General features: G+C 35.0%; 1 protein-coding gene across 7 annotated transcripts in view; it reads right to left on the bottom strand.

Annotated features, from left to right (window-relative positions):
* Positions 1-17,843, bottom strand: part of MDM1 (Mdm1 nuclear protein) — a 108,843-nt gene that overhangs the window by 9,906 nt on the left and 81,094 nt on the right. For 4 of the 7 annotated variants that reach the window (XM_074325439.1, XM_074325438.1, XM_074325435.1 and 1 more), the window contains 7 exons: positions 14,142-14,512; positions 12,924-13,058; positions 8,389-8,556; positions 7,153-7,256; positions 6,972-7,071; positions 1,901-1,930; positions 1,387-1,562 (listed from right to left, as the gene is read on the bottom strand). In XM_074325439.1, the coding sequence (XP_074181540.1) occupies positions 1,387-1,562; positions 1,901-1,930; positions 6,972-7,071; positions 7,153-7,256; positions 8,389-8,556; positions 12,924-13,058; positions 14,142-14,512 (1,084 nt within the window). The other 3 variants (XM_074325434.1, XM_074325437.1, XM_019748986.2) reach the window with 2 other exon arrangements.

The raw sequence follows: 17,843 nt of genomic DNA, 5'->3' as shown, positions 1-17,843 counted from the left end.
CAGAAAAGAATAAATGAATGAACTAATCAGAAACAGTCTCAGAGACAAAGAGGAAAAACTGAGGGCTACTAGATGGGGGGGGTGGGGATAAGGGGGAAGGTGAGGGGATTAGAAAGCACAGTCGGTAACCACAAGATTGCCACAGGGTTACGAAAGTCAATTTGGGGGATGTAATCAATAATGTTGTAAAGATTTTGTAGGGTATCCGATGGACACTTGTCTCGTTAGGGAGACCACCTCAGGGATGTAGATATCTGATCACTGCACTGTACACCTGAAGCTGAAGCTGAACAATAATGAATGTCAACTACAATTTATATATATGTATGTATGTATATAGTTACAAGAAGCGGTGTACAGTATTCGGAATAGAGACAGTGGAAATGTAATGGCTGTATGCGATGTCAGAGGGGTAGTGGATAGGGAGAGGGGGGTTGTCACTGTGTGAGGGATATAAATGATAAATGTCTAACTATTACATTGTTTTGTGCACCTGAAACTAATAAAAAAAAGTTACAAAAAAAACAGTTCATTTTATAGTACAATAAAGTTGTGATCTGGAATTCCTATTAAAATATTCAAAACTATTTTTATCTCCTCCTACCTTCACATATACATGCTTGTACTACCACTGACAAAACTCAGATAAATCTCCTAAATTGGCATTTATACACATAAACCAGGACCCCACCTGGTCTAACTTATTCAGTTACTCAAATTAGAGTTTGTGCACAAACTCAAATGGACTTGTGGATCTGGTAAGCTGATTCAAATTTTATACGTTAGATAGATAATTCTTTTCCAGATAATGTTTAATAGATTTTGTGATGAACTTTTTAAATCAGATGTCATATAACTAGAATTTACAGTTCAATTTGGGATGTATGACTATGTTAATATACTGTGACAACTAAAAACTATTTTATTTGCTACAAATCATTGTGCTATTTCTCTTATAAATAGTTAAATCCTGTTCACTTCAAAATCCAAAACAACAGAGAATTCATCCATAGGAGCAGGACCTGAGTTCCGTATTAACCATGAAACTTAATTATTGAATAATAATGGATATGTACTAATAGTTTACTTTTAAAGTTCTTTTACAGCTACTGTATAATCATCCCAATTCTACTTTTACTTATTAACAAGGAATATTATAAAATCCCATCTTCCCGATTTACATTATTTATTATTTATACACAAGTGTGTAAAGCAAGTATGCAGTTTTTCAGAAAATAAACTAAAAATAATGAAATATAATAAATGGCTGGCATATCTCCATTTGATCAGAAGATTAATTTTGAATATTTATATCATTTCCTATATAATTCCATGCTGTACATCAGCTACAACATACTTTTTCACCATACACAAAGAACATCTCACCCAGCAAGATCTAATGCTCTAATGTTACTACTAATGGTTCCTTCTGAGCTCGTGGTTGAGGAGACATCCCAACAGCAGTTGTTATCAGACAGAATCTGATTCAGATGGTCCCGAGAAAAATGTGTTCCCTGAAGTCGTTTCCTATAAAACTCAGCCATCTCTCGGAGTTCTTTAACCTACGCAGGAGAGTTAAGACATCATGAATTATACTGTAAAAGCTCCTTTGCAAATATCACCAAATAGCATATCAAAGACATTGCACACATACAGCCAGAGACCAAGAAGAAATTAAAGCAAAAATAGCCACATACATTCATTAATCTATGCACATTTTTAAGCAGAAATTAAAACATCAAGCTAAAGCACAATGCAGTTATTTTGTCTCAGGCCAGCAGGCAGGGAGAAATTTGTAGCAGCTAAGAAAAAATATTTACACCTACTTCTTATTTCAACTGAAATTATACAAGTACTCTATGCATTACTACAGTTTTTTAAAAACTCAAAAGCAACCAACCTCTGCATACCACATGGCATTTACAGAACCCTAGGGGAGGAATACAGAAACATACTTAATGACAGGTTAATGCCATAAATGAATATTAATGGGAATCAGTGAAATACCTTATTATTATTCTAAATATATATCAAATTTGTCAATCAAATTGTTAAGTATTTTTAGTAATATTTAATTCAGTAACTAAGATATCTTAATATTAGCTTGAAAACCAGCCACATTACTGCATAGCTGGGATGGTGTCCATGACAGGTAACCTAATTACTATTCCAATTTCCCCACCTCTGGAAGATTACTGATAGGCCAGAAACCCCATGCCCCGGCTTAATTTCCTGGTTTTATATACAGCTGCTACTAGTATAGAAGCTCCCACTGAGAGAGTCATGAGGCTTCCCACTCCAAATTCCTCAATTGTTTCCTTGGAATCAGCAAAACCTCAACTTTTTAAAAATGTATTAAATATACAGTAATTTTTTAATCCCACAAAATAATTATTGTAATATATTCAACAGAGACAAACAAACAAAAAAAATGTTCTGATGAACTACAAGGTGATGAGAATTCCCTAATATGCGAATAACGTATTTCCATGTGAAATGGAGCCTTTTGTAACTCATTTAAAACCCTTTCATTTTATATATTATACTGCCACCTGCTGGCTTCCCAAAATACAATTCCATAATGTAAAAAACTTACATTGCACCTTAAAATTCTGTCTAAAATAATCTGTTATAAACCAATTACCTCAATAAAATTAAAATAAATAAAATAAAATAATATTTATTCTCAAAAGACTAATTTTTCTATCATAAAGATGGAATATTAGCATTAAAAGGATATTTGGATACTGTCTAGTAAAATTGCTTTTCTTTCACTTAAAGGCAGAAAAGCAAATAATGAAACTTGGCATTGCAAAAGGAATTGGAGAAACATGGTCTCAGCTCCTTAAGGAGACACTATTGAATGCAAAGAAAAAGTGCTACAACTCTAGGGACTAAGCCAAGGCAAAGGACAGCACCCGCCAGGCATAAGAAACCATATAAACTTCACTAATGAACCAAACCTGAAACATTCCTAAAGGAGAATTCAAAATATTGTTTTCTTCACCGCCAAAAAAATCGAGCCATATTCATTTATTATTTCTGTCAACTCCTATTCTTTAAAGAAAATTACGAGTACAGGAGGGTCCTCAAATAATGTTGTTTTGTTCAATGTCATTTCATTAAAACATTGATGAGAAGCCATAGGAATGTAACTCTTGTTCATATCAATTAGCCTATAGTAAAACTGGTTTCATTATATGTCATTCGCTTAAAGTCACAGAACCTACTGATGATGTTAAGTGAGGATTTACTGTAGTAGTTTTGAATTTAACAGGTAGAAATGAATACATGGGTTGAGTGGAACTACTAACCAACGTACTAAATGCACAGGAACCGTGTTTAAAGTGCCTTGATATAATCCAGGTTTTATTTCTAGTATGTGCCACCATGTTTCAAATGCTTCATGGCCATTCCATCACCCACATGATAAAATCTATAAGCCTTAGTTTAGCATTGCTTCTTCCTCTGTATTCTTAAAGCCCTTCGTGCATATCCCCATTAGCACTTATTGCATCCTACTGATATTAATTGCTCATGTCATTCTTCCCCATTAAACTATGAACTCCTTGAGGTGAGGAAGAATGTAGCATTTAAACCTTGTTTTGCATGTAGACTAAGTGTTAGGTCTGAGCTAAAAGGCCAGTAGCCAAAATAAGCAAAAAAGTCCCTGACTCAATGTGCTCACAGTTTGGTAGAGGAAGCGGATGTCCTCTATGATAAATTATTATAAATTGGTACCATTTACACCATATTAAACAAATGAGATATAAGTTGGTTCAAAAGGGAGGCCTATCAGTCCTGTGCTGTGTGTAGGGAGGAGTGGAAAGGAGCAGTGAAGGACGCTGCATTCTACCCACGAGGGAGGACCTTACCGTTTGATAAATGAGAGGATGGACGAATATACCCGTCACGTACATAGTGATCTAGTTTTATTTGACATGAACTTTTGAAGGAGGAGGGAGAAGAGATACTTACAGAAATACTGTAAAATTTTGGTTTACTCAGTTCTACTTGTAACTGACATTCAAAACAATGTTTTAAATTTATGAGCAATCTTTATTAATAATCTTGCTGCTAATGTTATAATGTTTTACAAATACATAATTTTAGACTTCTATAATCCTAAACTAAGATGAAAAATTAGGAGGTTGATTACTCCCAAAGTAAGGTGTTCTACTAGAAAGAGTTTTAAAAATCAATGGTGTGAACTCAGTATTAAGAATAATCCCTACAGCTAACAACCAGAGACTAGAAAGGATATAAACAAACCATTCCAAACTCAATTAAAACAACACACACACACCTCTTTCCAGGTATTGTCATCAGATTATATGATATAGTAAGCACTACAAATAGAATGTTTTCATTTCTGAATTTCTTTTCCCAAATTAAGAACTCAACTAAATCATTTAAAATGTATATGCAGAAAATTCAAACTCAGAAAACTGGAAAAGGGAGGATAAAAACTTTTTTCCCAAAAATCATCCCCCCAAATGAGGAGTCATCTTTATACTTTGTATAGTGTCAGATGGTTACTAGGCTTATCGGTTACTAGGATCACTTTATAAGGTATATAAACGTCTAATCACTATGTTGTACAACTGAAACCAATATAATACTGTATTGTCAAATGTAATTGAAAAGCTTTCTTTTAAATTACCCCAATCAATGTAGTTTGGATGATTAGATTACATAACAATTAAGAAAAAAAGAAATTTAACACAGATTTAGTAGTTATTCTGAGAATGGGAAATAACAATTATAATTGCTGGCTATTATTAAAAACAATAGTTTAAGTGAGCATTTTAAAAAGCAATAGTGCCAGTGGTTATATTATGGAAATAAGAACTATACAACCACTGGACAAACAAAAACCACCACCCAAATGTTATATGAATAGGTACTTGGTACTCAGGATAAAATACCAAGTGACTAGACTATAGATTTTAAAAGTACAATATCTCAAACAACATAAAAGGAAATTAAGATGATATATGGGCTAGAAAACTGTAACATGACTCAAAAAATAAGTTAACTTTCTAATGATAACAAAGTCATTGATATCCAAGTGCATTTGAAGAACGTGAATAATATTCCTTCATGGAATGTCAGGAATGGGAAAATGGGGGAGTACCTTATGTTTAGATACTTCATAAGCAGCCACATACAGTAAATGTCTTCCTTTAAAAAAAAAAAATCTAAGACTTAAATAAAATATGGCCTAAATTAATGTCAACTAAAACTGTTATCGCCATCAGTGATCACTCACCTCTTTACTAAAAATTCTTACTCTTTTCTAACATTTGTATTAATAACTATTAGTAAATAATTCAATTTACTTTTTGAATTATTTTGCCAATAGAGATCAAGGCAAACTATACCACCACTAATTTAAATATTTACAGTCACCAATAGCAATTAATAAAACAAACTCCCCCCTAAAAAGTTACATGACCAAGATAATGTAATAGGAATCCCTGAAAAGACAGATTTTAAATTAACAACAACAAAAATGTTCTCTTCTATCAGGGCAGAATAAGGACTGTCATCTTATCATGATTTCAGATGTAACAATCCTCTCAGTCCATTAAATGTTTAGATCTGAGCTCTAAATACCAACTCTAAGGAAGTCTCAGAGACTAAGATAATTTTTCTAAAACAAGAAGCTTCTCATGAACCAACTGAGTGAAGCACCTAACCCTATTTATTGGCCACACGAGCCCTCTACGAGTATGGCCACACTGTGTCCTGCCTTTGACCCGGCTTTTCCTCATTCCCCATCAGACTTCTCAGACACAGAGCTTCTTGAGAAGGTCTGACATGGCAACAAACTGCACAGAAGTTTAGCTGACTCTATTCCTTTCTGCCATCATGGCTGCTTTCAGTGTTCATATTTATAACGTGATCTCACCAGTGTGAATATATAAATTTTGTCCCCAGTAATATCTGGGACAGCTTGGAGTTTTGTCTCTTACTTTGCCTGTATTGCCTCTGAGCCATGCTCAAGTAAGGAAGTAGAGAATGCCAAGAGCAGCCATGGTGGCATGGTGGAAGGAATCACGGAACCTTCTGAAACAACATTTGAAGCAAGGGGTCACCAGGACATGGGTTTGGGATCTGCCAATGCAAAGAGCCAGCAGCTCAAAGTGCTAACAACTTCCCCCAGAAACTGGTCACACTTAATTTTTAGCCATGGTTTTACATATGGAGCTAAATAAAAGATTCATTCCCCGTCCAAATTATCCCTCTCTTTACAATGATGGGGGAGGGGGTGTTTACTAATGTCTAATCTAAACTGTTTTAACTTAGCTCATTCACTCAGAAAAGGCCGAAAACTACCACAGTGTGGTTTAAAAGATGTTAATTGTACAATAACCAAAAAAGTTCCACTGTTTATTCTTTGATTATAAAAAGTTAGCACTAAACCAACTCAAGAATTACCCTTTAACCTCAAACCTCTCTTTAGGATGCTCAGAATTTCCCCCAAATATCAGGATATCCCAACATTGGAACTCAAACCTCTATCAGCACTCCTTCCTTGTACTTAGAGACTATAATAGCACACACTGATGGGGGTACCACTGTTAGACAAACTAATCTTGAAAATTAATTAATCTTCAGTTGTGAGGGTGGAGGTCTGGATGTTATAAAGTAATCAAATCTATCATGCCACAATGTTATAAACTGACTTTATTAACACAATCAAATATTGATTATAAAAAATTTTTAACTTTAAAGGCCTTATAATAATAATCTCTAAGGAGCTAGCTGGTAACAAAAAAAAAAAGGAAACACACTGATAAATTATATGCTAATACATACAACTTTAAGTGTCTGATACTCTTAATGCTATTATTGTATTACACATCTTTAAATTGTAGTCTCTATTACTAAGTTAAACTCATTGTGAAATTAAACTGATATAGGCTCAAAGAAAATGTGGGCTTACTGAGCTTATATATACTCACCTGATTTGGTATGTTTTCCTTCACACGTGTCCAAGCCCCAGCTTTATATAAATACTGAGCAGGGCTCAGAAATTTTGCTCTATATTCAGAATTCACCTTCCTAACAGAAATGAAATGAAAGTAAATATTTCACCATGTTAATCATCTAAATACTATGCTATCTATCTTATAAAATACATACCCAAGCCTTTGATGTCTCCACGGAATGAGCTTCTTTTTAGGCTGGTTTAACTCTTTTGACTCCATCTTTGCTTCTATTTTTAAAGGATCGTCTGTACTATTACACTAAAATGAAAATAATTTAAACTTTTTATGCTTAAAATATTTTATACATTAAAGTGAAGGCATAAATGTTATAAAGTATACTTTGATACTGCATTACAATTCTGGTTTTAGAAGCTTTAACCACGAAAGATAACATGGAAATCATAAGAAATCAACAAACAAGTTTTGAAACTAATATATCTGGCTAGTTTTTTGAAGTATACCTGCTCAGGATACAGTTTCATTTTCTAACAATAAAAATTTTAGATCCTTGGCTAGAAAAAAAATATTTTTTAATTAACAAACAACTAAATAAATAAACTTCATGTTACTACCTATTGAATAGTGATCTTACATTTGCATTTGATATTCTAAATTTATATTTAATTGTGTTACAGTAATTAAATGTAAGGTCCCAATGAATAAGTTACCACATTGTTTTACTAAATAACTTTTTTTTCTTTCCAAAATATCACAGATCCAAAAAATATTATTATATAGTTGTAACATTTTACTCTTAGTCATATAATTTCTATTTTTAGAACCCATAAAATATCACATATAACATTCCAGGAGATTAGAAAATAGGACTTATGTTTACCTATAATTTACAATAATTTTAACCTGATGCTGTAACTTAAATAGCTATAATTTCACACAGAAGCGGGTGTTTGTATATCTTGAGGTAAATCATGTGAATTATACTGGCTAAAATTTGGGATGCTAAAACTTTGATTTAAAATACATGTGTGTATGTATATTTGTGTTTGATTTCCATTATTTAAAGTATGTGTTTCTGTCACTACTGTTACCCCTGGAGCTCACATTACTGTAAAACCACTCATTGGATATTAGATATAGCAGACATACCTGCTATATTTGCTAAACATTCATCACACTGTATTTATGTTTAGTTATCTACATCTCTGTCTCCCCACTAGTCCAAGAGCTACTTCGGGCTTAGCATGGTTATCATTGCTTCTCAGTACCTATCCAGTGCCCAACTCCTACTGAGTGCTCAATGAACAGTTGGCATTTAATGAACAAACAAACAAATTAATGAACTAGCTAAAAACCAAAATCTCAAGTGGTGGTAAGTGAAAGATAAAGTCTAAACTGAGGATTTTGTTTTGTTTAAAGAGTTGAGGATTACCTTCTTTTCAGGAGATACTGTTTCAAAATGTCCGTTCTCTTTCAAATCATTTCTTAATTTTGGTTCTTTCACTGGAGATAAACCCTTGAAATTTCTTTTGTATTCAGTTTCATGGATGATTGAGTTACCTTTGAATTGTGGAACAAATTTGCTTTTATTGTGGAAAACCTTAAAACAAAAATTATCTTAGTTTAGTTTTTTTGTGGGTTAAACATATATAACTTACCTTTCCAATTGTTTAAAAAATGTCACGTCTAAAGTTGAATCATAGGATACAAAAAAGGCATAAGTATGTACGACTGTTTATAATTTCACATGTCTAATTAACATCCACAGGGCAACAAAAGCAAAAATAAACAAATGGGATTGCATCAAACTCAAAAGCTTCTGTACAGCAAAGAAAACAATGAACAGAGTGAAGTGACAACCTCTGGAATAGGAGAAAATATATATGCAAACCATAGATCTCATCAGGGGTCAATATTCAAAATATATGAGGAACTCAAACAACTCAATAGCAGAAAATAACCCAATTTAAAAATGGGCAGAGACATAAAAACAGACATAGATCAAAGGAACAGAATACGGAGTCCAGATATAAGCCCACACAATATATGATCAATTAATTTATGACAAAGGAGCCACGAATATACAATGGGGAGAGGACAGTCTCTGCAATAAATGGTGTTGGGAAGACTGCACAGCCACATGCAAAAGAATGAAACTGAGCCACAGTCTTATACCATACACAAAACTCAACTCAAAATGGATTAAAAAGTTGAATGTAAGACCTGAAACCATAAAATTCCTAGAAGAAAACATAAGGGTAAGCACCTTGACATTAGTCTTGGCAATGATTTTTTGGATTTGACAAGGCAACTACAGCAAAAATAAACAAGTGGGACTACATCAAACTAAAAAGCTTCCGTACAGAAAAGAAACCATCAATAAAATGAAAACGCAACCTATGAAATGCAAGAAAATATTTGCAAATCATATATCCAATAAGGGATTTATATCCAAAATAATAAAGAACTCATACAAAAGAAAAAAAAAACAATCCAATTAAAAATAAGCAGAGGAGGGGCGGCCAGTTAGCTCAGTTGGTTAGAGCGCGGTGCTCTTAACAACAAGGTTGCCGGTTCGATTCCCCACATGGACCACTGTGAGCTGCACTGTTTACAACTAGATTGAAACAACTACTTGACTTGGAGCTGATGGATCCTGGAAAAACACACCTAAAGTAAATAAAAGTTTAAAAAAAAAATCTCATAGCGTTAAAAATTAATAAAATGTTAACTAAAATAAGGTTAAAAAAAAAATAAGCAGGACCTGGACAGACATTTTTCCAAAGACATACAAATGGCCAATGAGTACACGAACAGGTAATCAACATCATCATCAGGGAAATGTAAATCAAATCCACAATGGGATGATCACCTCACACCTGTTATAATTATCAAAAATACAAAAGATAAGTGTTGGCAAGGCTGTGGAGAAAAGGGAACCCCTGTACACTGTTGGTGGGAATGTAAATTGGTGAACTACTATGGAAAACAGTATAAAGATTCCTCAAAAAGTTAAAAACAGAACAACTGTATGATTCAGCAATGCCACTTCTGGATATAGTTCCAAAAGAAATGAAATCAGTATCTCAAAGTGATATCTCCACTCCCATGTTCATTGCAGCATTATTCATAATAGTTAAGATAGGGACTGAATCTAAGATGAATGGATAAAGAAAATATACTGCATGTTATATATATATATATATATATATATATATATAGTGTACATATATATAACATGTATATATATATAATAACATATGTTATAACATATAATATGGTGCATATATGTTATAACATATTATAACTTATATATAATAGAATATTATTCAGCCTTATTAAAAAAGGAGAAAATCCTGTCATTTGCAACAACATGGATGAACCTGGAGAACATATGCTAAGTGAAATAAGCCAGGCACAGAAAGACAAATACTGCACAATTTCACTTATATGTGGAATCTAAAAAAGTCAAAGTCATAGAAGCAGGGTAGAATGGTGGTTGCCAGGGGCTTAGTGGGTGGGAGAAACGGGGACATGTTGGTCAAAGGTACAAAGTTTCAATGACACAGGATATGTAAGTTCTGGAAATCTAAAGAACAGCATGGTGACCATAGTTAATACTGTGTTGCATACTTGAAATTTACTAAGCAGATAAATTTGAAGTGTTCTCACCACACAGACACACAAAAAGGTAACAATGTGAGGTGAAAGATGTGTTAATTAGCTTGATTGTGGTAATTATTTCACAATGTAGACATATATCAAAACATTACATTATACACATAAACATCTAATTTTTGTTTGTCAGTTATACCTCAGTAAAGCTGGAAAAAAATCCAAAGATCAACTTTCTATACTCATTAATTACCATTATGTTTTGAATAACAGTTAACTGTAGTCAAATAATGCTTAAGGCAAAGGAAATAATGAACCATTATCTTTTCTCCCCACAGTTCCCTACCCCCTCCCAGTTTGGTAATGGGATAAGTAGAATAGGCATATCTTAATAATATGAACATAGACATTAGCTCTACAAGGCAACTCTGTTGTCAGCTCTACAGGTTTTTTCCTTCCTTGATATGATTTTTTCTTCTTTGTGCAACAATAGAAAATTCTTAACAGTTGGAATATCTGGTATGTTCAGTTTTTGTTTTTTGCTTATTTTTAGCTTAAGGCAAGATAAAAATCAGGTAATTATGTTTCTATTTTTAAATGTTTCCTTTTATCCTTAATATTTTATAATATGGTTTTCATTTTAATGTATATTACTATCGATTACAAGGAAAACAAATGAAAAACATGGGGCTCAAATAAGGTACATTATTGCTTTATAACTCTGAATAGTACACCTTCATAGAGACAAAATCCAAACAATATATCTTAAGTACAGTATAACCTCAACAACTTTTCTGCCAAAAATTGCTCCAACTCCTTTACATATTAATATAAGACATCCTTTCAGAAAACAGGTGTCTGGTAAAATAGAAGTAAACAGCTCCTTTAGAGGTTACCCATCAACAAGCATTCAAAATTTCTGTCACAGCTCTTCAATCCACAGCCCCTGAAATTGATATGCTTTGAACTAACAAAGAGCATTTGCTTCCCCCAAAAATTATTTGAAACCTTCACTAATGAAAGCAATAAAATTACCCGTGAAGGTATTGCTAGTGATTTATTTCATATTATACTTCTGATCCTATGAAAAGAATATTTCTATACAATACTTTCATTGAAATATGTAAAAGTTGTCAATGGGGCTTTAATTTGAATCTATCTTAAAGGTGAAATACTCTATGAAAACTGCACAATTCACAATTTTCAGGTCATAATTTTGTAGGCACACTTACTATTCAAGAATACTTGTCATCCAGCAAAAGAAGTACTGATCCTATTTACTAGGTTCATAAAGGGTACATATCACTTTACATTATTTTGTATGTTCTTAAAATGTTATATAAATTTCAGTTTTTAAAAAACTGAGTAACAAACCCAAAGCTTCCATGATTCAAAGGATCACCGGCATTACTATCTCAGTATAAGATGACCAATATTCTTACCTTGTTGAATCTAATTACCCTCTGTCCTCATGGGTATATAGTGAATGTTAAGATACAGGAGAAAATGAACGTGAGGGTATGTGAAGGTACATGTATGTGCATGTGTGCATGCGTGCGTGCGTGCGTGTGTGTGTGCTTATAAAGAAAAACACGAAGACCAGGAGAAACAAAAGTCTAATCTATCATGGGCCTCTGAGGATATTTTAAATGGAAGTGTTTCCTACCTAGGCCTAGGAGTATGTTTAATATAAATGAGAGTTAAGACCTTAAGAAATGTCTAGAGGATGACAGTAGTAAAACAACAGAGTATTTATTAGTAGTGGTAGTCCAACACTAAAATTATGCAAGGATAAAATGAAATATAATACCACCTTTAGTTATTATAACTTTTGAATTTTATAAACACAGTTAAACTCTCAATTCCTATTACGATTCATTTAATACAAGGACAAAATTATATATCTTGTGTTACTTGCAACATATTTTGTACTTATTAAAATAAATATCCAAAGCAGTTATGCCTTTCTTAGAAGACAGAACACATGTAATACATTAGTCAACTAAACACATTTTAAAATAAAACCAATTTAGTAAGTTTCCAATAAATAAAAAAAATTCACAGTATGCAAAATCTTACCTGTTCCCAAGTTTTCATTACCCTGTCTCATATTTAATATGTGTGATGAATCTGGCAAAAATGATCATCATTTTTTAGCCTAGGACAATACACATCACTACTATAAATCACAAGTAATAAGATGATTCTCGCAAGACTCTCATTTTCACTTTTCTAGAACATACCTCTAGGCCTACTTCAGTCTCTAATTTCTTTCAGCAATTAGTTCTATATAAATCTGCATGACTAGATTAGATGGTGATATTCAGAAATGTCTTACATCCATTAAACTACCTGATTGGCTGCAAAAACTGGAGCAGTTTCTTTAGGGGTTTTCCAAACAAACTGTCTTTGATATTCAGAATTTCTCAAGACATTATGTGAAGGAACAACAGTCAATCCAGCTTTCTTCTGCAGAAGTCTATCCAACTGTTAGGAAAAAAAAAAAAAAAAACCACTCGAAGTCATTAAAAATTTCTATTCAAACATTTTTTTTTTACTACAGTAAAGAAACAACATGAAATTCATCCTCTTTACAAATGTGTAAGTGTACAGTACAGTATTATTAACTATAAGCACATTGTTGTACAACTAACGTTTTTCAATTGATAAATAATCTCCCCTTTAAATTGTCAAATTATTTAAAATTCCTTTCTTAATACTGTCAAGGCATTCGTATGCATTCCAGAAAAAGATTAACATCTCTCAGTTCCTTCCTAGCAATTATTCATAATTAAATCTATTACCAAAAAACAACAGCACCTTGCCTCATCCACACATTGCGTCTGGGACACCCCTTCCCTGCCCACCAGACTTACACTTCACCTTCTGTGCTTCCCCTATGTCCCCTGGTTTTCCCAGTAAGCCATGGGTTCTTCTCCAGCACTTCTAAATGCCGCTCTGTGGTTCCAGTCAGCAGTGAACATGAAATGGGGAAGAAGCACCGTGCAATGGAGAAAAATGCGCGAGGCAGTGAGATGTGCGCACGGGTCCCTGCAGCCTCTGCTTATGTGCTCACAGGGACCTTCTGCAGGCCAGCTGTGACATAAGAGCAGAACTGCAAGATCTTTGAGATCCAGCCAAAACTCTCCTTTCTTTTGCATTTTATCAATTGAGATTCTGTTTTTTTTCTTGCTCGTATACAATAAGAAATTGAAAAGAGCCTAGGTAGAAGTCAGCTCACCATCCCTGCCAGAGGTAACTGCCTACTCCCCTTCTCTGTCTCAACTTGATCTCTCCCTTAGGACTCAGGTGCTGATATATGACGAATAAAATCCAGAAGCAAGCTGTCCACCCAATGAAGGGATACTTTAGTATAACTAGTACAAAGTGATTATTAAGACTAGAACTAACTCACAATAACTAAAGTCAATAGCCTATTATTAACTATTCTATAGGCATTAGACAAGAAAACAACGGAAAACTTTTAAGCACAAAATGTAGTATTACTGAAATGATGAATCCCACAAAGAAGTCAATGCTTTTGTAAGGAAATGCAGTGAATATACTTACCCTGTTATCTACATTTTCTGAGAGAAGCTTGGTAGAATGTTCCAGTTCGCCATTTTCATTAACTGGTATATGGTTTGTTATTACATCCTTATTATTTTCCACAATATCTGAAGCCCCTTCAGCTCTGGAGTCTGCAGAGTGAGATCTGGTTCTCTTGGGAACCCTGGTGGCTTCTAGTGCAAGAACTCTTTCTTGGTTAACATCTGTTTGTTCTGCCTCTTGTGATTCTGGTGTTTCTGGGGCTTTGGGTTCTGGTGATATAACCACATCATTCTCTGAGATAGTTCCATTCCACTCAAGAGATTTTGAAATCTGTGGATCATGGTAAGGGACTCTTCTTTTTGAAATAAAACTTGGCTCTTTCGTGATTCCTACAAAACATAATATACAAAAGCAGCATCTACCAAAGCATAAAGTTACATAGACAGCTTTTAATAACACCTATGAGAGGAGAAATGGAATTTAAAATTCAGTTGAGGTATACACACACAATATCCTTCAAGTAACAGGATAAAAAAATAAGTAGTTTTTCAACATAAAATCTTTAATTTTGCTTTAAAGAAATATTAAAAGTTTGACATTAAAAATTTTTTTTTAATTGGGGTCACAATGTTCAAGTTATCCTCACACAAGTCACTAAAACAGCAACGTGATGGGCCTGGCAAGCCAGTGGTACATGCTGCCTCCGTTTCTAATTACTTTCCTGTGCTACTTAAAAGAACAATGAACCCTGGTACTGTCAAAATTTGGAACTTTTCACAAAGCTTCTCTTATGCAGAGCAGACCAAGATGAGAAGGGGTGAGATGTCCTTATTCTGGATCTTGGTTCTACATTTGCCTTGATTTCCTGAGAATTAAAGAGAATGAACCCTTTTAACAAGAGCTAAGATACTATTTCTCTATATTTCTGTCTGGCAAGCAAATGTCTAAAAAACTTAACCTTCTACCCAGGTAAAAGGAGCACTGAGGAATGACAGCTACTAAGCTACTGCCCCAGTTTGGGGACATTCTTTAAATAGAAAGAAGACTGTGCAGAGTGGGGAAGAAAGATTAAGACTGGAAGGGAAGAGAAGGAGAAGGAAGGTGGACAGAAAATCGGGCATGAGGTAAACCCCAGCTGTTCAGCCCCTATAATGGATGTTTCGGCCATTGAATGCAGAGTCCCCACCCTTACAAGGCTTCGCTAGACCAGTGGTCTTCAAACTGGGTGGATATATGTCTGGAGGCACATAAAGACACTGGGGGTGGGAGGTGGTAAACAGAAATGGACAGCTTAAGGGAATCATTTTCCAGATCCTAACTTCCATATGTGCTACTTCCTGACACTGATCTGCCTACAAGCTGCATCTGCCATCTGTAGTTTTATTTCCCACCACCCCTTTCATTATCACCCCTTTCCCACTTCACAAAAGAAAGACACACCTCTTGACCAGCCCCAGGAATAAAAAAATAATAATAATAGTCTCGTAGGTGGGGAGGAGAAACAAAGGGACAATTCATGAAAGCATAACTCCTGAGGGAGCATATTTGACAGCAAAGCAAAGAAGGCAGAAATTAGAAATAACAAAGGAACAGCACCTTATTTCATCCAGCTCCACACCTTTTCCATCTGCCTATCTTAGAATTAAAATTCAGGTATAAGAGTGTCATCATGTGAAATGCATATATGCATATTAACACACTAATTTGGATTGAAAGTTAAACCTTTTTTCTCCCAGAAAATAATTTTGATTAGTTTTACCAAAGGAGGGCTGACTTTATCAATTAGTGTATCTATGACGAACATTTGCCATAAACTAAATAAGCAAAATTGGCAGCTCCAAAGTTTTAACAAACTATATGTAAAATATATATATAATATTCAATATACCAGAAATCACATCCTTAGAAACTATTTTTTACACTTATGATTTAAAACATTAATTATCAACTTACAAATGTGAAGGGATACAAAGATTTTCTAAATTCTTTTAGGGGGTATAAAAGCTAGAATTTGAAGACCACTGCCCTGGACTTCTCTCTGCTTTTAACACAGAGAGAGGCTTCTGGTAAAAGAGCAAAATGAAAGGGGAGGATTCTCAAGTGACCTGCTCTTGTCTCCCAGCACCAGCAAAAAGACACTGTGAGGGAAACTGCACTCTTAGAAGTCAGGCCTGCCCTAGGTAGTAACACTGCTGCTGTTCCTGGCTAACCTCCCCTCTCCCCTTCTGAACATCCTAGAGTCCTCACTGTGGCCCTCCCCCTTACCTAATAGTCTCCGTGAACATGCCTCCCCTAGACAATTCCTCCTTTTGTAAGGTTCCATTCTCCAAAGTGGCTTTGCTCCCAGGGTCTCATTCAATCACTCTTCTACCCTCAAATATAGCTGATCTAAGCTGATATGTCATGGAGGCAACTCTCTGGTTAGCCAATTTCCTAGCATCAAAATCCCCCTCTCTAGGCCCTCAGTGGGGTATCTACACGTTAAGAGAGATTTATTTTGGATTCTTAATCGAATGGAGTCTCGAAGGTGTGGGATCTCTGGCCATTTGGAGAAGATTATGAGCACCACCCTGACCACGAGGCAGGGACACCCAGCCGTTTTGAAGTCAGGCTCTGGGCAAAGGATCCTGATGCTTCAGAGGTGCCCTAAGAGAGCCACCCCTCTAGCCCACTCTTTCCTTTATTCACCAAACACTCTCATTTTACTAATTTCCCAGGCATGGCACCCCACTCATAAGCCTTTTCTTTTCCTGGCTTCACACATCTAACATTTGAGAACTTATATACCACACATCAGACACTCTCCCACATGTCACATATGAGGCACCCAGCATGCAGTATGTATGCACCTGCCCCTTAACAGGCATCATCTCATTTAATCACTCCCAGCAACCACGTGCAATGGGCTTCCTAAGTCCCACTAGGTAAAACAGGCCCAATTTGCCCAAGGTCACACAGCTAACGTGCAGGTTTACTCATTCAGTCAAAAATTAGTTTTAATAAGCACCAGAGTATGTCACGGCCCGATGTCAGGTACTGGGTAGGAACAAGGTGGTAAAGACAGACAGAGCCCTGTTCTCAGAGATCTTACACTCTAGTGGGAGAATTAAGCAACAGATAGAATAAAGTCAGTCTTTCTCTTTTCCCCTCTACCATGCTCTGGGAAACCTTGGCCCAGGCTCTGATTTCCCTGGGATACAGGAGGAAACATGTATGATGCCAAGAATGCAGCCTCTGAACTCCTAGGGTTTGAACCACACAGACTTGATTTCAAATCATGCTTCTGTCATGTACTAGCTGTGAACCGTGGGCAACCTACTTTATCTAAGCTTCCATTCCTCAGCACCTTGGCAGTCCTCTTCCCTAGGCTTGTCTACTCTCCGCTTCCATGTCTCAGCTCAAATATCCAATCTAAAGCATATTTCCTCCAATCTAGTCCTCCCCCAAGTTATCTACCCTGCTACAATTTTATATAACAACCTGAAACCCCCTAGTTTATTTATCGAGTTACTTGTTCACTGCTCTTCCCTACAGTTAACGGTCCTTGTCTGGTTCAAGGCTATACCCCTAGCTAGGAATAGTCCTGGCCTATAGTAAACCCTCAATAGATATTTGTCAAATAAATAAATAAGTCAACCACACCAATGGAACAATACTTCACAAGTTTTTAATCATTTTGCAAACTTACCCCAAGGTTTATTCAAGTTATAATGACTATTA

This window comes from Rhinolophus sinicus, linkage group LG02 (assembly GCF_036562045.2).
Source record: "Rhinolophus sinicus isolate RSC01 linkage group LG02, ASM3656204v1, whole genome shotgun sequence".
Lineage (NCBI taxonomy): Eukaryota > Metazoa > Chordata > Mammalia > Chiroptera > Rhinolophidae > Rhinolophus > Rhinolophus sinicus.
The sequence above is the reverse complement of the archived record's forward strand: the minus strand, read 5'-3'. Positions and strand labels throughout refer to the sequence as shown.